Raw genomic sequence first — 21697 nt, 5'->3', positions numbered from 1 at the left:
AAAGCATGAATATCCACCACAGAGCAAGATGCCCCTGTTGCATAGAGGCAAGTCTGAGACGACAACAGGAAGTTACCAGAAAAGCAACGGCTCGCCCCAACCAGGCTTTCGAAGGGTGGGCAGGTGAATGGCGTTTCAAGGACCAACAGGCTTCCTCACTGCACTGATGCAGCTCATCTTTGCTGCAGTGATACTCTTCAAACCCACTAGTATAAAGAATGTAATTGGTGAAATCTGAATTATTTACACCTCTGCCTGGGCCTCAACATGTACTATGCCAAAAATTGGCTAGATTTCAGTATAGCTTTCCCCCCTCCTTGTCCTTGCAGAGTTGGACTGGAAGAGGATGTGACAACACCATGCTGATGCAACAGGACTTTTGTGCTGAAGGATGTCGATTTCCTCTTTAAAAGTCTCTGGWGACTTAACAGCTGGAAACTTTAACCCAGATGTTTTGGGCATTTGTGATTAATGTCACGTGTTGCAAGCAATGGCCTAAGCTGGAGCGAAAACAGTTTATAGTAAAGCTGCTTATTCTTCTCTCCAGTGCTGAAAATCCTCTTCCTACTTGTTTTTACTTCTTAGGCAGAGYGTACCACAATCCTTGGTGTGCTGCTAACTCATTTGGTTGTTCTCAGCACAGCAACTCTTTCAGCAGTGTCTCGCAAGCCCTGCTTATAACTTGGTCCACTCTCCCCCTTCTTATATGCAGGCTGCTTTTYCCCTTTTTATCCCCACTCTTCCGTATTTAGTGGAACAGAAAGTCTCTCTCTGCAGGCCTGTATACATGAACAGCTGTTCCAGTGTGTGGATTTAGTTCTCCCACTGAGCCGAGYATAGGCTTTATGTTGCGAGCTGATAACTGTGATATCTAATGTTTAAATAACCAAGAGAGAAAGGATGTCAGGGTATTTTAAGAGATCAACCCTTCCCTCTTGCCCCCTTGAAGCAGACAAACACAGCCTCTCACTGTTTCTAGCTCTTGCTTCGTTAAGGGCTGCATTCATTTTATAAACAACACAGATGCTGAACAGTGTAGGCAAAAAAGAAAAGGAAAAAAAAAAAAAAAAACTTTTGACTGCAACAGCCAAACAGCTCGATGTCTGTTCCTCGCAAGCCAGCGTTGGATCAGCTCGCTCAACCAGCACCTCCTGGTGGCCAGAGGAGCATCGCTTGATGCAAAAAGCCCTGCATCTCTCTAGCACTGAAGCTCATGGATGTAAGAGCCCCATCAGACACTGGATGGGGATGTGACTGCATATCTCCAGGGCTGGTAGAGGAACTAGCAAGCAGCTCTTCCTTCTCAAACAACCCCTAGAGCAGTCAGCCTCATTACAGTGATTTCAGCATAACGGATACACACACACACACACACATATATATATATATTTATCCCCAGGTGACCCACCATGCTCTGTGATTGCTTATGGCTGGAGTGGATTATGGTATTCAGGTCAAGGTCAGCGCATGAAGAGGCTAGGGGTGGGGAAGGGCTTTGCATCGGAGGAGGGAGGGCAGCTCAGTGTGCCATGCCATGGGGCTGCCCAAGGGTCTTGGAAACATGGCAAGAGCTGCCACTGGCCTGAGGGGTTTTGCAGCTCTTGGCTGTCTGTGTGAGTTGAGGGAGGACTGAAATGTTCTGGCACAACTAGTGCAGTGGCCAATGCCCCTCCTGGACTAGGAAGCCATGGAAAAGTGCTCCAGGTTGGCTGAAATCCAGTCTGCAGCAACCTTGAGGCAGGAGGAAGGTCTAGCTAATTCACTAGGACTGCTCACTGCTCAGCCAGCTGGTCAGGCCACCCCTGCTCTGCATCTTCCTGATGGTGGAAAGGAGATTGAGCTAGCTGATGGCATGTGCACCCAGCATGCTATACCCCCTGGACCCTACCTTGGCTATAGCTGGGGTGTACATAGATCTTATTAACATTAAAAGAGGGTCAGATGGTCTCCCTCTGACACTTGAAATGTGGTATCCTATTTTAACCTGGATAAACCTCTTTACTTCTCTGAAGACCCAGATTTGAATCCTGCTAAATGGGAAATAGTCAACTATTGACTAATTGCAATGTGATTTCATTCATTTTTAGTGATAAACAGTGACCAAATTCCCCCCCCCAAAAAAAAGGAAAAAAGAAAAAAAAAAACCCTTAGTTATTTACCATGAGCAACCAATGATAAAGCCTTTATCCTGAAGTAATTCCTTGTCCTTCACTCACACAGGCTCAATGAGAGAAGGTCTCATGGGAGTAGAGCCTAGCACAGTTGCCACAGGGTCACTGTTTTATTTGCAAAGTGCAAAATACTTAGCTAATGATGGGTTTCCCAGACTAGTCCAAATGCAGTGTCTGAGAAAGCAGCCACGAAGCCCTACATGCAAGATGAATTGCTTTGGAGGCAGACATATCTGCAAGTAAAAGAAGCAGCAGACAACTGGGTCTTCTGACGCCTGCAGAGATGGCAGGGAGATGTGCTACCTTTGCTAAAATCTATTGCAAAAAGCACAATTGCAAGAGAATGCTTTAAAATGTAAAGGATTTCTCCCCTGCTAAGATATCCTTGGAATCCTTGTAAGATACTTTCTTACCTAGTGACCCTAGTAGCTATAAGCAAGCCCTCCACAGACCAGTCAGTACACTGGACAGGATGCCACTGGAGGTCTTTAAGTGATTACTGGGATAAGTAACCTACTTCAGGCTGAAAGGCAAATCTGTTTTTTGGAGAACTGTGAAAAACTTCAGTAAATATAATGATAATTTATATTTTCCAGAATTCAGTAGTAGAATCCTTACCTGAGTTAGCTCTGAAGGTATGTAAGAGCTAAGGTATGAAGTAATGCCTCTTTAACTTAAATGCTTTTCCCCTCATCTTTTATAATCTTGCTTGGATAATTTCTGTCCATATGGCAGCAGCAAACAGATCATTCCTGCAACCTTTCAAGAGASGTGGCAAAGAAGACATGCTCACAGAGGCTGAACAACACACAACTTCACTCCAAGCGTCTAGGCTGGCTAGCTCATGTCCAGTGGGAGTGCTGGGAAAAAAAAAACAAACAAACAAACAAACAAAAAAAAAAAAACCTAGAGTCACAAGCACACCAGCAAGCAGGGAAATGTGATCTGGGGATCACCTGGGTTTCCCAAGCTGCCAGAATATTCACGCTAAAGGAAATGTTCCCGGGGCATCCTTTGTTTCTTTATTAATGCTTCTTTAGCTTTATCTTGATGTGTCCATCTCTTCAGATCTTTTTCACACATTACAAACTCCTACTTGGACATTTGCCAGGTGAGGAGGATGGAAGAGGAAGAAGAAAATGTCAATAGTAAATATATTTTGCTTGTTTTTCCTTGCCTAAATTCCTAATGAGGTGTCAGTTATAGATTCATTAAAYGTTTGTGGGGTTATTAAATATCGATAAACCTTAACAGCAGCATATCACCTATGAAGCCTCACCGTGATCCCAAACAAGGATCTTCTAGCACGCAGTTGGGGCAATTCAGCTTACCCATTGTCAAATTAGTCCTTTTTACCCACAAATTTTTCATATATTATTCTGTATTAAACTTATAAAAATAGCTCTTTAAGACTATTTAAATAAGAAAGTCACAGTTTGAGAAGGTGCAGGTATGGGTGAAGAAAGCTTTGTAGTTAATAAGAACACTCTCTCCCCATCAGTTTAACAAGCTACTGGTCTTCAAAATCCTTCATAAAACTGTGAGAAAAAAATTACAGGCATTTAATTTACAAGATGACATAGTGTCATCTATTACTTAATGTCGTCTAAATGTTACAGTCTCCTTGGTGTTTTTTGTATATGCAGCATAGTCTTAGTGAGCACATCAAAAAATAAAGTAACTGCACTACACCCTGGTTCCTGTTGCATATACACTGAATTGGTGCTTTCAGTTCTAGTCAATGGTCCACRTAAAAGCACCTTTTAAAGTTATACACTTGCTTCTTTTCCTCTTGCAACGAGTATAAGTCCTGCTTTCTGGACCTCTGAAATATGGCAGCTTGAGCTATCACGCTGGATGAGGTAAGACCCATCCTGAAGGCAAGTGACTATGGTCACTTAAGCTAACTGGAGTCTTGCTACCACCATCAGGATGAGCTAATCCTCAAAAGATCATCCTCTATGCCTGTCCTAGCCTACAAAACCAATGGAATTATTGGAGACTTTGGTCACACTGTCTAAGCTTATCATGGGTTTTGAAATTGCTACTGTCATCCTTTCCTTCCCTGGACCATTGCCCCAAAGAGGTCTCACACCAGCTCAGAGCCTGGTATCTCCTCAATGGTATTATTGTTACTTTCTTGTATGATGACAGCACTTTCGTGTCCCAGCAGAGACCTGAGCCCATTGTACAAGGCACTGTACAAATGTACAGTGAACATCGGTTCCTGCTGGCGGAGTTTGTACTCTGAACAGATCCGATGATAAACAGTAGGGCATTGTCCTGGCTCTGCTAATGAAGAAATGAGGGAAAGCAAAGCAAATGGCTGAATCCACCAAAGCATCAGAGGATCTAGCCCCTCAGTGAGTTTAAATGGCACCCTGATGCCTCTTAACCATAAAAGTGCTTTTTGTAAAGATACATGACTTGTGCAAATTCACAAGAATTGAATCTAAAGATTAGTTCATTGCCTTAGTCATGAGGCTAATTTTCTTGTAAGCTTTCATTAAAATATAGGATCTCTAATACACCACAAACTACGTGGGGTTAGGTTTAGCTCAGTTGGTTAGAGTATGGTGCTCATAATGCCTTGGTCATAGGTTCAATCCCTGAATGGGCCACTCGTTTGAGGGTTGGACTAGATGATCTCCAGAGTTCCCTTCCAACCTTACCAATTCTATGATAAGCCAAGTTCACTGAATACAAGTATTAATCTTGCCCTTTTGGTATCTCTGGAAAGACAAGTAGTTCCACAAGAAGCAGAGCTAATGGTGCTTGGTATCCTACAGACTTGTGTCTAATGTCCTTATAAACCTCTCTACGACTGTGATAATATCCCTGTTCCATCCCTGACCCTTCAGTGATACCTTCAGCTCTCCTCTCTCCATGACTGCTTGTTTCCCATTGGCATGTCTGTTCAAAAATCCATTAATGTTGCTGTTAGGGCTGGGCTGCATTACAAATGTGCTGGCTGGCTGAAAATTGTGCATGTGCTTTATAGAGATAGTGCTTCCTTTATTTCCTTTCTTTCTTTCTTTCTTTCTTTTTTTTTTAATATCAGAAATCGTAGTGCTTCTGAGTTTTTTACTTGTCTGTCTACTTTCTCTGAAATACCCTACACGGGACAGACAGACAAGCAAAGGGAAAGCATGCCTTGTCCCCTCAGGAAACCAGGCTAGGAGCAGAATCATCCTGGGTACGTGGGGAGGAAGATCTGGGGTTTCTAGGCATTCACTTCACTAAGAACCAACATGCRCTGGAGCTGCTGGTCATTCATTAGCTTACAATAGCTTCTTTTATCTCTCAATGAACGCTGTGTGTTTCAGCCACAGCAGCATTTGATTATAGTGCTTACAGTGTTAGCTCATTGCAAAGTTAAGCAAACACATTAAATGTCACAGTTTTGGTGGTGTCCTTTCATCTTGTTTTCTTGTTTCCCTGAATGTACACATAGGAGTGATAAAGACTAATTGCTCATATAAATATACGCATTATATATACATTCAGTTTCATGTATTACAGGCTGCACCATAGGAATATGTATATGTAAATATACACCTGAATATTCAGATATATTCACATATAGAATCACAGAATTACAGAGTGATTGAGGTTGGAAGGGACCACTGGACCAAGCAGGATCACCTACAGCATGTTAGACAGGGATGCATCCAGGTGGCTTTTGAATATCTCCAGAGAAGGAGACTCCACAACCTCTCTTGGCAACCTGTGCCAGTGCTCTGTCACTCTCACAGTAAAGTTCTTCCTTATATTCAGGTGGAACTTCCTGTGGTTCAGTTTGTGCCCATTGCCCTGTGAAATATACTTTTCTACACACACACACACACACACACATATATGTACTTCACTTGCTCGCAGGAAGCATTAATTTATCATAGTAAGAAAGATTTGTCTCTTGGGAACTAATCTAATTTCCTCTGGGTTATCAAGGTAAAGAAAGACAACTGTAACAAAAGCAAAATAAGACTAATTTAAAACATCACCAGGGGGCTGCAAGCAGACATTGTGGTTCCCTGTACGCCCTGTGTAAGCACAAACACATTTCTACCATGCAGCCTTCCCAAGTAGAGCAATGGTAAACGTGCCAGGGTGCTGAGTGGCCGAAGAAACAATTTACTGGACAATAACTGACTCCAACATGTTTCAGTGATGAGAAATGTATTGTCTGGAGTAGTAATGACAAGCTTTTTCTTCTCCTGTCTGTGATTTGGGTGTGAAACCACTCTTACACAAAATGTTTACATTGCTTTTGACTGTAAGCTGTAGCCCAGTTGCTGATGTTGCACCAGAGGCTGTGCCAAGGGCTGTCCTCTCTTTTCACACCCACTCATACACAGAGCTGATGGGAAGCGTAAGACTTGCTTTCTCATTTGCTTTTCCTCTACCTTGGCCATGCAAAACATAGATAAGTGCCACTGGCAAAGTGTAAATGGGGAGCAGGACTGGCTGGTGATAACACCATGACGAGGCGGTGGATGCCAGACACTGACCATACCATTTCGAGATGAAGAAAGAAGCACACACATTATTGTCCATCATCTCTTATCTGACTTGCTACATTTCCAGCTAACCTGCACACAATAAATAAGCCATAGGCAACAGGATCTATCCTAAAGTTATGGTCTCTGGAGAGGTTATTTTGAATCTAGTGAATTCAAGTTGTCCAAGATTAGAGCTGGTAGAGAACCTACGAAAACATCCTTGGTACAAAATAATACAAGAGGTTGATGTGAGCCCAAGAAGTAAAGGACACAGGGAAATTTGACCCAGCTGGATGAAGTAAGGGAGGGACTCCTTGCATAGAGATTTCATGATAAATTCTCCTCTCCTTAGGTTCTTCCCAGGGACTTCAACATGGGGTGGGAACTGGCTGATAATGACAGCGTGGGGGATTTCTAGGATGGATGTCCACGAGATAGAGACCAGAATTTAATCCTGAGGGTCACCAACCACACACACACACACACATATAGATATACAAACATACATATCAGTGGACAGTGGACTTGGCCTTCCAACTTAAGTCACGTTATTTAAGAGATGACAGTAAAGATGTCTGAAGCCTATATATCCTCATGTTTAAACTACCAGCAGCCACACTTTTGCTATTATAACAGCATACTATTCTTTTCTTTGGACCATTACACTGCTGGCCTAATAAATGTCAGTGCCAAAAGGCCTGTCACTGAAGTCCTGGAATCGGCACATAAAGGAAATTACTGGCTGCCAGTAATGGATGGAGGTCCGCTACAGTTGAAAACTTTGCTTGTTCAAGGCCTCTTCAAGAATAATGTGACAAAGTAAAGAGGTTTAAATTCCTAACTCAGGAAAAAACAAATTGAACACTGGCACTGGATGAAAGATTCTCCTTTTATTTTAAAACCTCTGTAAAATCAGAGCAATGGGTCAATTCCAGCATTCAGCCAATTTAATTAGCGATTTCAGAGTAATCATGGTAATGAGCCAAGTCGGCAAAGATGTCGTTGGGGTTCTTGCAGTTCAAGTTGCAAAAACAAGCATTTATCCACATGATTTTCCAGGAAAACTCAGTTCCATCAGGGCACTCGAATCTCACTTCAATAGTCTTGGACTTGTATGGTGTGCAGCACCTGTTGTCTGTGCAGACTCCACAATATTTGGGTCTGTATGGACTTTTACTCACACATCCTGAGATAGTGTAGTTCATTGGTTCGTTGGCCCTGTAGACAGCCAAGCACTTCTTCCCAGGCTAAATTAGAGAAGAACAGAAAAAGAGATAGATTAATGTTCATCACTGTTCATGGCTGCTTGCGTGGTAGCACATGCCAAACCTCTTTCCAACATTTAAAGGGTTTGAAGCTGTTAGAAAGTATTTTACAGCCTCTGAGCTAGAGGGTGTGACACATTTACATGCTAAGAGATATGAACACAGTAGGATTTGTGTATCCTACTTACTGCCTAAGTAAGTAGGATAGCTGCAAAATATCGTTTACAGACACAGCGAGCACTGCACAGTTGCTTTTCTGCTAGTGATCTAGCAGTGAACACAGCGGACTTGGCCTCCTTCTACCTGTAAGGAGCTTTTGGCTAAAATTAAAGTTCTCAGAGAAAGGTTTTTACAATGGCTCGTGGGAGCACAGGAAGGAAACATTTTGACCTCTCTGCAACACAGCGTGCCCATGTGTTCTTGCTAATGACCTCTGGGTTAAGAGCAGCTCTCAGAGGTCTGAACACTGAGAAACAAGGACTGGCCCAGGTCCCAGCTGAAGGACTTAGGGATGCATAGAGAAACAGCCCTCACCTTAATGTGCTTAGTTATATCCACCTCGCAGGGCCGCATGTTACACAGGCGGCTTTCCTTCAGGAGCCGGCACTGGTCGTTGTCGTTAGAAATCCTCGTGGAGATGCCCAGCCCACAGGTCTTCGAGCAGGGGCTCCAGGGTGAGGTGTGAACGATGCAGTTTTTCTGCCAGGATTCCTCCTCTCCCTCATATGCTACAGAGACCAGATTAACAGGACATTATTCAGGCAGGCAAATTTCCATATAAACRCCCTTGCCCTGGGCCATGCCACATTCAGGCTGCTAACCCAAATAATTAAATCACAGCACAGAGGCTCTGTATTCCTGTGAACCTGCTTGCTTTGCTACCTCCTCATCCCAGCCTGTTTGCCGCCGACCCCCTTGTGCCAGCCCCTCCAGCACTGCAAGTGCTCAAGGCCAGGACTCGTTTCGTTATTTCTCTTTACAGCCTAGCACAAGGAGGTCTTTGTCTGGAGCCTCCAGGTGCTGCCAGAATACAAACACTTAATTATAAAAGCCTACACCAGTCAGTGTTAAAGAAAAAAAAAAAAAAAGTGAGAGAGAGAGATGAGATCTGATCTCGCTGTGAAGGTTCAGTTCTCTGATGATTCGGTTGATTCCCTCACTGTTCAAAGCTACCACGGACACAACTAATTGCTAAGCTCTGGTCTTTTTAAACTATCAAGTAGAGACTGAGGCATCTGTTTTGTATGACAAAAACACAGCTCAAAAATTGGGTAACAACCCCTAYTATCAGAGAACCAAAATTCCAGTTCCCTGGTATACCACAAGCGTCCTACGTCTCCTTGAGCTCTGCTACTGCAGGGATTATCTGTGAAGTGGGGCTAATGTCACTACCTGGCCTTTCAGGTTGCTATGAGGATAAACTCAGGACATGGCAACGTGAGCACATCCTAAGGTTTTGGGACCATATTTGAGGTAAGCGTTTCCGCCCCTGCTGGGTTTTAGCAGAGGGCCGTATGATCGAACACTGTGAATGTGGGGATGGGAGAAGAAGATACTTCATGTGATACACAAAGTAAGTTGTTCAACAATTACCTCAGTCCATTTGAACAGAATTATTAAAAAGCTACACTAATACAAGGACTAGTTAAACCAATTATAAAATAGATGGTGAATCTTCCACTATAATAATTGTTCCCAAGCTGAATCTGAGTTTGGGGCTCCTGGGGCTTTAAATTATAATGCAAAAGCAATAAAGCCCAGCAATAAAGTCTCAGTCCTGTATCAGACTCAGCCCATTTTGTTTTCCAGAGGTCCCAGACCAAGGAAAAAATAGTGAAGTAAGAAGTTATGACATTTTCCAGGTGCAGATGTGTGTTGCAGAGTGGGCTTTGTCCCACAAGGATCTTTGGTGAATCTCTGGTTGCTGGTAAGGAGTTTAAGCACATCCCTGGCATTTGCATGTCTTRRTCTTTGCTATATGCTCTACAGGAGTCTCTGCACCTGATTCACATAAAGACTAGATGCTTGCATGGATTGATACTCCGGTCCCTGGAGAAYGGAGAGGCTCGTAACATTCCCAATGTACCTGCAGAGGCGATGTGGCGCGGAGAGGTCTTCCTGATTTTCCTGGAGTTGTCACAAATCCACTGCTCACAGCACTTTCCTGCCATCTTAATTAGCTTTGGGTTCGGGCACCAAACTAAAGGAGGGCGTGAGTTGGTGCACATGGGAATGCAGCCCACAGCCCCATTAATGCACGTGCAGTTGTATTTGCAGTTGGGCTGAAATGTGTCCCCGTTGTTATACCTGACTCCATTGAGGACACATCCGACACCGACAATCTCTGAAAGGAGAGAAAGACACACGGAGTGCCATTAAAATAACGCTAATAACAAACAGCATTAYTGTATTTCTTTACCAAGCTGCTCGCTGAGCTAACAGAGCTGGCATGCAGATACGGCAGCATTGCTTCACCATGGAGAGAGGTGTTCACCATCAGGCTAAGCCAAATGTGGTCAGGTCATTGAGAAAAATGTTTTCAGTCTGAATCACAGCAAAATTAATATTTAATGCTTTGTCTGAAAAGAAGTTAGAGAATAAAACAAATTTTATGTACAAACTCTTCCTTAAAAAAATTATTTCATAGTGTGCTGGTAAATGTTATTTGCAATAGGAATAGTCAAAGTAATTAAAACAGACGCTTCATGACACCTGAAATTTTCTGTGCCATCTGAGACAACTACATGGAGTTGCAAATATGGCACAAGCAGGATATCTGTACACTTCGGAAGCAGCAATAGCAATACACCAAGGCAGAAAGGAGAACCTAAAATGGCAATAGATGCTTATACAGGCACTAGATCCCATACAGTTTATTACAGAATATTCTTGTTAGAAAATATACATTTTATTGCCACAAAAATGAAAATTTACAGTATATTTTTAAATAAACTCATGAAAAATCAATCTTTTTCATTGCCCACGGGCAGAAATTACATTGATCCACGAAACAGGGCACAAGTTGTACAAAGCAGCAAGGTTTTTTGTTTTGAAGTTATGAACAGTTATTTGAAATCAATGACAGAAAGCTTCCAATGGAAAATTCAAGCTTCAATTTCTTACTTGATCACATGGAGGCAGTGCATACACACTGATCCAATCTCTCAAGCTTTAAGTCTGCTCAGAAATGGAGCTGCAATGCAATGTTCTTCAGGGCTAGTACAAACTGAAATGCCGGATTATAATTCTGAAAAAGCTTCTTTATTATAGAATGGACCAAGTAAAACTATCAAACCCAAATTCCTTCCATGCCACAAAATGAGACTTTTCGGACTGTGAAGTACAGATCCAGGTCTCTCATTTATGCTCATCTCCAGTTGTGATAAGCTTCAGTCTTCATGTTTGACAGACATCACAGTGTGGGAGCAGAAAATTCACTTCTGTTGCAGCACGGTACCTGTACTATATCTGATTCTTCCACTAAGTCTTCTACGAAGTGGAGCAGGAAGACTTCTTTCTACATTTGGTGGGCAACTGTTCCACTTACTCCTAGTATAATGTATGTATTTTCTTTACAACAGCAGTAAACTGCTGAATCTTGTTTAGCATGTGATCTACTCCCCATTCCAAGATTTATTTATAAATTACTGTTTCTGAACCAGTTGTTCCCATTTTGTATTTATGTGAGTCTGCCTAGTRTAGCACTGTGCACTTCTCCACTGAATTTCTTCCATTCCCTTTCAACCATCCTTCTAATTTATGAAGTATAACCTGACTTTTAATCCTATCCTCCAGTACATCTGCAATGTCTATCTTCTTAAACTTTATGGAAATCTAACAAACGAAATTACTGTTTTAYCAACCAGATTGGCAATGTTTTCATTAACAATAAAAACTCACAAAAAGACATCTGCCAAACCTCACTTGATACATCCTCCATCTTGAAAATGAAACRTTGATAAATACCCTCAAATATTGTTATTAAACTAATTTTGCACCCACCCTTCAGAAATTTTATCAAGATCACATTCTCCAAGATTGGTTGCAAGAATATCATGTGAAAAAGCGGAAAGTTTTACTAGAAAGATAAGATATACAAAAAACAGTTTTCTCACCTGACCAAAAGGCCACTTGCCTTGACAAAGAAGGAAATTAGATGGATTTGACATCTCCTTTTTCTCTCTCACATTCTTACAATTATTTTTTTAATATTTTTTTCTGGAAATTGAATGTCGACTCATTATTCTCCAGATTTTCTTTCTTCCTTTCTATCCCTCTAACTATCTATCTTCCATAATTTCTCAAAGATCAGCAGGGAGTATATAAAGAGGACTAAATAAGACAGTTAATAGAACTATCATCAACACAAGTTGGTYTAAAAGCATTTACAAGCTCTCTAACATCTTCTCTATCCTAGGGTGAGATTTCACCCCACTATGGTGCTGGTTGCCATTAYTGTTACATTCACTGTGCATTCTACTTGCAGTTGAATTCATTTTTTTTAATAGGCACTGGTGAAGAAAAGCATTATGAACTTCAAAATTTTCAGAATTGCCTTTTAACTGCTTCCTTTCTTTTCTCAGCATATCATCATTTTCCTTGGTAGTCTTTTTTCTGCTAATGTATTACAGAAGGACTTCTTGTTACCCTGAAGGTTTCCAATGTTGCCCTTTTTGGTTTTGCACATACTTTTGCTTGCTATTATTTTGTACGTACCACACAGAAATTTAGTCAGACTGAACTTCCTTCTCTCTTTTTTCTGTTGTTTTTTTTTTTGTTTGTTTGTTTTTTGGTGCTCAAGCTAATGCAAAGCCAAGTTTATCTCTTCTATTCTTCCGAGGAATTTGTCCCCTTAGTATCATTTATTTGAGGAACTGCCAGCTGCCCTGAACTTATTTACTCCTCAGACTAGTCCCTTATGATTTTTTTTCTACTGATTTTCAAAGTTAATTGAGCCCACTCTTCTTGTTTTATAATCTTTTCTCTTTTCTCTCGGTTATTCTATCATTTCAAAGTCAACTCTCCTCATGAATTTTTTCTACCTTTACATTTTCAGTTACTATCTTATYCCAGATTATACTCTGTCTGGTCTAGAAGACTCTCTCCATTAATTTTGTTTATGAATCTAAAACTATAACTCATGAATTCCAAGAACTTAGTAAACAGTCTATATCCTTTTCGATCAGTGATCTCTGTAGTGAGCCCTTATATTCCTTTCCCTTTTAATCATTCCCAGAGGCTCTCAGCAGGTCTAATTTCCTCTATGTTCTAGTGTGTAGAACATGTGAATACATCCTTGGCACACAAAACACTACCTCATTTCCCTTTCCTCTTACTATTCTTACTATTTTGCTTGAATAAAAACATTCCAGTTACATGAATTATCCCACTGAGTGTTTGCTATGGTAGTCAGGAAGAAATCCCTTTGCTTCATCAGAGCCAACCTGACTGAAGCTGTTACAAGATTAAGGCTGGGACCTCAACTAGTTAGTGAGAAACTGGGCTAGGAGATGACTTATCCTCTAACCCTCTTGACAGGATGCCATATTCCATTCTTCCTTGAGATCTGGGAATAAACCTTTTGGCTGGGAATAAGCCAAAAGTCATTCCTTAATGAGATTTTTTTAGTAAAGTTCCATATTACTTGCCTTTGAAGCCAACTGCATGCCTATCCTTCCTTCATCCCCAACCTTSTACAGCACACCCTCTTGTCATGAGGATTACAGAATCATCTCCTTACAAATCTGAAGACCTTCAAATGCTGATTCCTTCTTAGCCTTGGCTGTAGTCAACTCAAACACCAAGAATTCAGGTGTCAYTTTTCATCTAATCGTCATGAGAATGAAAATAGCTATAAAGACATAGAAGAAGATGAGCAGAGAAGCTGAAGGATTTACAATCGTATATTTAGTGAGATATATTTCAGCAGTGCTCAGACCGAGGGGAGCTGCCAATGCTGTATATYTAATTCAAAAATATATGTACATCACTTACGTGCACATACTCCTATTTCGTACCTAGGTCTGTCTCCACTGTAGTCACAGTACAGGCCTCTGTGAAAATCACAGGTATCCGCCTCAGTGCAACTTTCTCCACGCTGCTTGGCACAGGTCTTGCAGCAATCGCAGCCGTCTGTGACCAGGCTGACTCCTACCGAGCACCGAGGTGGGGACTTTGGACATTCGCACGGCCACTTGCAGTACTGAGTCCGCGTGTAGGCCTCTGTCGTGGCAGGGACGGTGGGAGTCATGTTGGTGGAGGTCTGGGCAATGGCCTATGAACAAAGAAACAGAGTTTGGATCTTGTTCCAGAGAAAAAGGGGCGTTGAACCCTGAGGTAGTTACAARACTCCCGTCATGTCTTAAAATGCAAGAAAACCAAAGGACAAGTGTCGAAGAGTAATGCAAAGGGAGTAGTCACCGCTCTCTTGTAAACACCCTCTGTTACCAACCAAACTCTGCAGCTCGGACTAGCATCCAAACAGCACAGCATCAGTCTGCTGGCTCTCAGGCTTTCTCAGACGTGAGTCCCTCTCCTCCCTAAATGGAGGCCTCTCTCCAGGGAGGAACTCAAGTGCATGTGCCAAGACCYCTCTGACATGACAGTACGGGGTGACATGTCTCCTACCAGTGTCACTCTGTGCTGTCTGGCTCTCAGAGAGGATTGTGCCACCCCAAAACTGCTGTGTCAGTTGGCTAAGGGATGTTTCTAGGGCCTCTTCTCCTCCTAAAGGTTTCACCAGCCAGCGGTAGCTGGTCCTTCAAGTCACGGAGACAGATAAGGGCCATCTGCAGTGTTGCAGCGTGCAAGCACTTAAGATCCTCCTGAGAATGGCTTGGCCTTTTCCTCTCTTCTAGCAATACCACTAATACCACAACAACTGCCTTCCTGCAATATCCAAGCCCTTTGACTTGGCTACAGACTAGGTTAAAAAAAAAAGAAAAAAATAACCTGAGAATCTGGCTAATTGGCTGTAAATGTTTTAACGAACAATTTCACCCACCGCTGTCTGAAAAATATTTTGCTTCTCTCCACTGCTGTAACAGCACACAAACAACTCAGCTCCCTGCTTAGGTTCCCAGTCCTAGGCAATGCAGCTATACTCTAACATTCAAAACAAAAAAACTCCCCACTATGTCTTTCCTCTAAGCRCTATGTGACAAACATCTTTATTCTTCCTTTGGTGTGCCCAGACTACCATGTACATCACAGATGCTATCTGTTAATCCTAAAGCAGACATGAGGCTCTTAGGTCTGTACACTGCCTGATRATGGGTTCGTCTAGGTCTCATACTGCTGTTCCCATGATACTGCCTTGGCCTGCACAATCAAACAATTGGGATATTTCTGYGGTGATTTTCTGCCTACATCTCTTGGCATTTTCTTTTTTCCTAGGTGAGTCACTGTGGGAGCTAGCAGTTTGATGAATATAAATGAAACTTCATAGTAATAGAGTTTCTCTCATTAATAGTGCACAAATATTTGCTAACATGGTGAGCAAGCAGGGAAAAGTTTTCCGGGGAATATACAGCCATGATTCCATTTCTCATTCTCTGTTTTCTTGGCAAATAAAAGAGGGAACAAAACTGCAAGTCAATGCAATATCCAAGAGCCACTATTGTAAACAGAGGTAGAGAAGGGATTTCATGTTAGGCAGGGATACTGCTCCAGCACCCACATGCAAGCCACTATTACTAAGATTAATGAAGGGCTGGATACCTTAGCTCATAGAAAGTCAGAGAGCAAATCTGCAGAGAGCAGAGGTTCAYTACCTTCTGCACTCATCCAGTCCCTGAAGACCAAGCTTTGGGTGACTTCAAACTGCATCAACCATGCTCGTGGCGCAGGTAGGGTGCAAATCAGCCCCGTAACAAAGCAAAGCAGTGCCATTGCTACCAGTATTACTGTAGAGAAAACCTGAGATGCCCATGTGTGTCAAGAAGGGCACACTAGCTCAGGCACAGAGGCAACATGAAGTATTTGCAGTAGCATCTAGAAGACAACACTGCCTGGGCATACACAGTCCAGAGTCCTCTTTCAGTGACAGGAAGTGCAGGATGCAAAGATGAGCACACAATCTGCAAAATGTGCACTGCGAGGATAGTCAGGGTCTAGAGGCTACTCGAGCAATCCCATCCATTCCCTGCTGCCTTGTACTGCACTATATATTCGCTAGCTTTTTGTCCTCTTTGCAGTTTGATATGCCTCAAGCAAGAAGCTTTCCAGCACCACAGAGAAAGTGCCCCAGCCCAAGGCATGGACGTTTACCCCCAAGAACTGCCATCCTACAGCCCATGAACTACCCTTTTAATGTCTTCTAAAACTTCCTTGTTAATAATCTGGGATTTAATTAAAATACATTTTCAAAACTGCTACTGTAGTATTTGAAGATATATTTAAGTATCTTAGTAATTAGTTAACCTTTATTTCAAAAACTAAATTGTTAACACATTGCTAATCACTGCCAAATAGGCAATATGTTTTCTCTGGGCATAATTCCCAGTTCCATTAAGGATCCTTTACACAGCGTTGGCCTTAAAGTTGTCTGAAAATCACATTTAAACTAAAACATACCAATATAATTTACTCCTAATTTAAGGCTCCTTGATGACGCCAAAATTGTTAAAAGAGGAGCATTTGGATCAACCTTTAATGGTAGCATTTTTCATTCCACTTCCACCAATTAGAGCAAATGCAGCAATCTGTTACTTGAGAAGAGAGGCCTCTTCAAATGTAATAAACTTATTTGCTTTGTTGATGATCATTAAAAAAGTACTTAATAATCCAATCCAGATATACAGACAAAAGTGATGCAGCTATTTAAAAGCCCATTACCGTGGCCCAATCCTGTAAGCAAGTCCCTTGTTTCTGTTCTCAACACAAGCATGCAAAAATACTGGCTGGAATTAAAGAGCTTCCACCCTGTGTAGGTATGAGACTATCTGTGAATCAACACACATAGCAAAGAGGAAAACAATACACCCTGCAAGTCCTAAGGTTTTGGTTCACGAGACTTTGCTGATGAACATGTATACCCGTGTCCTCTTCAGCAAAGATATTCATTGGGCCGGGTCTATGGGCGTTTGAAGTATGTTTGCTCTGGTGGTTGGAAATTGAAGAAGCATAAGAGGCCATTATTTTGCCAGAATTATTCTGTGTCTGGAAGTGGTGACTCTGTATACCGGGAGCAGTTCATGGGCTCTGCCCAGGCCATCCCGCTTCTGGAGGCTTTTCCCGTGAGGGAGGTGGACAATCACTCACATGAAGCAGAAAAGCCACATCAGAACATAGCCCTGATCGCTCACTGTGAGTCAGACCCTCAGTGAGGCAACATTGCAAAGTTTGCCTTTGAATTCCACATTAATAGGTGGCCTGTTAAGTCCAGTCATGCAACCTCAGACATTCATATGGGCAGGACTGAGGCTGAATTCTTGAAATGGGTTTGGTAGCTGGCGCCATTCTGTGGCCTGTGTTAGGCAGGAGTTCAAAATAAATTAGTAGCCTTTGCTCTAGGTCTAAAGCCTGAGCTGATCAAGGCAGCTTCAGGGTTTTTGTAGTGACTGTAGGTAGCTGTTGTAGMTCTTGAACATGCTGGCTGAAATGTTGAGTGATAGTAGCCAAGTAAACCATAAGAAGGACACTTAGTGTGGGTTACATGCGCCATCTTCACTATAATCAGGGTGGACCAGGATAGAAATATTATGATTTTCTTATTTCACAAACAAGGAAAACACGGAAAGATGTAAGAAAAACTCTGTCTTGGACTCCATCACCCTCAGACCATCATTGGAAACTCTTTCTACCAGGCACCAGGACAAGTACAAAAGCTGTGCCTCTTACTCTCCTCCTCTCCCTTTGTAAGCCACTCCAGGCTTTGCTATGGGAGAAACAGTTCTGCAGATTTATAAAATTCTTGGCATTTCCTCGTTTGTAGTCATCAGTTGCATATCCAAATCCCTACGGAAAAGTCATTCAGACACAATACTCAAATATCCCAGAACATTTTGAGATATGGACACTCTCTTATTAATAATTATCACAGTTAAGACATCAAGACTTCTTGAGCAATAGTGCTTTATAAATAATATAATCTAAGCAACTTTTTCTACTGCTGCTATTAAGAAGAAATCACACTATAATGGCCCTCATCCACAGCCATCTTTAATAATTAAAAAAAAAGAACAAAATTCATTTTAAATTAAGAAGTTAAGACTTTGGGAATCATGTCTTTAGGCTCAATATAATGCATAAAGGAACAATTGTTCTTTAAGAAATTCATAATAAGAGTGAAAAGAAACTTAAAACCAATTACCACAGTGATAGAGTTTTGCCAAGTTTATTTTAAAACATGAGAAATACAAAAGAATATGTCTGCTAGGAAATTATTTTTTTCAGGTACCAGTAATTAACTTTTTTTGTATAATTACTGCTCACACTCGGAGTCTGCAGATYTGTTATCTTGGCTATCAAGTAAGAAACATTTCACCATAGGTTATTTACGAGCTCTAATATTGCTTTTTTTGGAGATACAAATTAATTCTCATAAAATCAAGATGATACCTTTCACATCCTGCCATGGCTGATAACTCTCTATTAAAGTCACTCATGACTTGTGTTTGGCAAATACTAAAAGATCTTTCTTTTTGCACCTGCAGAGAATGATATTTCTCAGGCAACAACTTCCAGTTAATTTGGATGTTCATATTTCGGAGGAGAGAAGGAGAAAATAATAAATGACAGGCTGACATGGCCACAGCCTCAATACCAACAAGAGGCGTGCGTTTTAATATGCAAGGTGTAAAGACATAAAATAGATGGCAGTATTTCAACAGCATTTTCTTCCTACTGGCAAAGTAGATTTCCAATCTGCTGGAAAATACTATAATTGTAAGTTCGTTTTAGTTCTGAAACCTTGAAAGAGCAAGTTACAGTGCTGAAATTATTGAATAGAGTCCAAATGCAAGTCAAGTAGAGATATAGCTGTGCTTTTACATAATGCATAAGGAAACCTCAAGCTTTATATTTAAGCAGCAAGCCCCAAATACATTACAATGAATACTTCCAGATCTTACATATGCTTAAAAACATGTGAGTACATTCATTCCACTGCTTCAGCACTGCAAGATCTTAGTCTCTTTCTTTCAGATAATTTTCTCACTGAGATGATCTTAAAGTACAGGATTTTACCCCATTCATCACGTCCACGATCAGTGATTGATGGGATTTACATTAATGATGTAAATTATTTACATCAATGTACATGGACGGTCGTGTACATGTGTAAAGATAGATAGCTCTAGGTAAACAACTTTGATATTTTATATTTATCAGACCAACTCCCCGGCTAGCATAAGCTGGAATTGCTGCTGTTCATAAGGAGCATCGTTATAGTTTAACTGGCGTTCGTTCCTGACTTAAAAGCTCTGAGAAGGGCCAGGTGCTAGTGGGGAGAAGTTATCCATTTTTTTTCCACCCCAGAAGTTACTGATAGGCAAAATTTTGAAGTCCAGCAAGGTCAATGACTTGTCCTAAATTCAATTCATCTGCTGTTGGCAGAGATGGCAAAGGGTTATGAGAAGTTGCCAGGCAGTGTTCTGTTCAAATTATAATACTTCATCCCTTTTCACTGTTTTTTTTTGGCTGTAGGTTGCTATAAAAGAAGGACTTTTGAGAGCTCCTTGTTAGTTGCATAGGGATGAGCTGCGTTTTTCAGAGCACATGCCACAGTGTGGACTTTTTTTTTAATTTCCCAACAGTGAAACACTTTAAAGGAATATTTTTAAGCTACCTTTTCGATGCTACCTTTCCGGACAAACATTAGATGTTATCAATGGAGGGATGCAATGTGATCTGGATTACCTTCTGCCCTGCTTCTCTAACACATTCRCAGAAGAGAAGCAGTCAGTGAGGAAATCTTTATTAGAATGTCATCCTTATGATAAAAAGGAAATTATCTGATCAAATCGGCTGTTGTGCAGCCTGACCCAAGCAGCCTTACAGTGGGAGTTCCTATGCCAAGCCCTGCCAGTATCAGCCTTTGCTTAGAAATAACTCTGTTTTTCTTTTTTTTTCGAGATTAGTTGTCCTAAACAGTAACCCTGAAGCTAAAAAAACAGCTTAAAGTGGACACTTAGGAATATGTCTCCCGGGAAAGCACTGTAAATTTATACYGCTGTCAGTAAGGCAACGCATCTGCTTTCTTGGGGGTCCACCTACTGGCCGAACTATTTAGACTGCCTGACCAGCTACAGCATGAACCAGCTCAGATGCTRCTCCAACAGAGTAGCATCTGAGGTGCTACTGCAGCACCTCAGATGTTCTCACAAACAGAAATTGGTTCAAAAAGTACCGCAGAAGACTCACATCTACATTCACAGAATTGCAAACATCCTAACAGCACCCTGGCTTAGCTTCGCACCAGTGGCTGGAACTTAATAAAGAACAGAAGGCAAAAAGGACAAAATGAAATACAAATAATATATCCAGCGAAGCCACTGACCTTTCCATTGCTCAGTCACAACTTTGGGCAAACACAAAGACTKCTTGGTTTCAGCCAAGGGTAGAAAGAGGCTAACAATTGACAGTGCACACTCTGGAATTATCATATTCTTTAACAATATTGAAGGTCTAGATTTTGTATCTAGTTAGAAAGGTAGCTGAGCTGCCTAAATACCTAGGTGGAGGGCCCAGCTCAGTCTAAGCAAGACATAATATTTTAAGGGAGTATCTTCTTTACCAGCCTCTTTAAAGAAGGATGGTAAATCCCAGACTTATGGATACTATAGATCAAAGCATTTTCACCACTGTCCATGGAATACATGGATGGCCACCACTCAACCACACAGGAGTGCAGACAAGTTTGTAACAACCCTGACTGACATGTGAGATCTCTACTCKTAATCCATTCTGAAGATCTTAGGAATCTTGGAGCTTTCAAATCCACAAAGAGTGAAACTTCTTATTATGTCCCCCCGAACAATAAATATCATCCCACAGCACTGCAAAGTGTTTCCCCCTTGAAGAAATATTGCTGAATGCAGAAAAGGAAAACATGGAAAGGAGATAGATAGTTTTTATTTCACTATATGATAGGTAAGATAACAGAATGACTCTAAAAGGCCAGACTGGTTATGGTCTTTCTGTGGAAAAGGATGTTCTGGCACTTGGGCCCCATTGCTACAGTAGACATGCCAATCTGCTGGAGCAACTGGTTGTCTTGTCAAGAAAACCAATCAGTTTCTAAACATTACTCAATTTCCATAYATATATAAAAATCTTACATCTATACCCAGTCCCCTAAAAATCCCTGAGATACAAAAGGGAAAAAGAAAGGATAGGACACATCTGAGATTTATGACCATCTTTGGGGACAGGGGAGCAGGCATGCCAATGAAGGAATATTTTGGAAAATACTGGGTTTCATGGGACTGCCAGATAGACCCTGGAAGCCAGAAGATAGTGTGGATTAATGTAAACTTAGGTGTAGTTCAAGAGAAAAGGTATCTCTCTACGTTTTGCTGAGGTGTGATAGGAGGAGCAATAGTCACTACAAGTCAAGGCAACAAGGTGTCTTTCAGGGTCACTGATATGTAYATCAGCAATGAAAAGCAGGACCTGGCTTATATTATTGGGCTTAAACTAGGCTATCACAGAAGTTTGTTTCTTACCTATCTCAGTTTAGACTTCTGAGCTAAATATTGCTGAATATGTGCATGAGTATTATACTGGAGATGGATGAGTTGGCAAAGGGACAATTCTT

The 21697-nt window shown here is 41.4% G+C and overlaps 1 protein-coding gene across 1 annotated transcript in view; it reads right to left on the bottom strand.

The window, feature by feature from the left end:
• Positions 1-7549: 7549 nt before the first annotated feature.
• The window catches only part of CCN4 (cellular communication network factor 4), a 33880-nt gene continuing 19732 nt past the window's right edge, over positions 7550-21697 (bottom strand). Inside the window, exons 2-5 of the mRNA XM_085319872.1 lie at positions 13933-14212; positions 10025-10282; positions 8473-8666; positions 7550-7920 (exon numbers count right to left, since the gene is read on the bottom strand). Of these exons, the coding sequence (XP_085175998.1) occupies positions 7621-7920; positions 8473-8666; positions 10025-10282; positions 13933-14212 (1032 nt within the window). The 3' untranslated portion in view covers positions 7550-7620. The remainder of the gene's footprint in view (positions 7921-8472; positions 8667-10024; positions 10283-13932; positions 14213-21697) is intronic.

This window comes from Rhea americana, unplaced genomic scaffold, assembly GCF_003343005.1.
Source record: "Rhea americana isolate MKP2758 unplaced genomic scaffold, rheAme1 scaffold_0, whole genome shotgun sequence".
Lineage (NCBI taxonomy): Eukaryota > Metazoa > Chordata > Aves > Rheiformes > Rheidae > Rhea > Rhea americana.
Note: the sequence above shows the minus strand (reverse complement) of the source record. Positions and strands in the feature narration are given on the sequence as shown.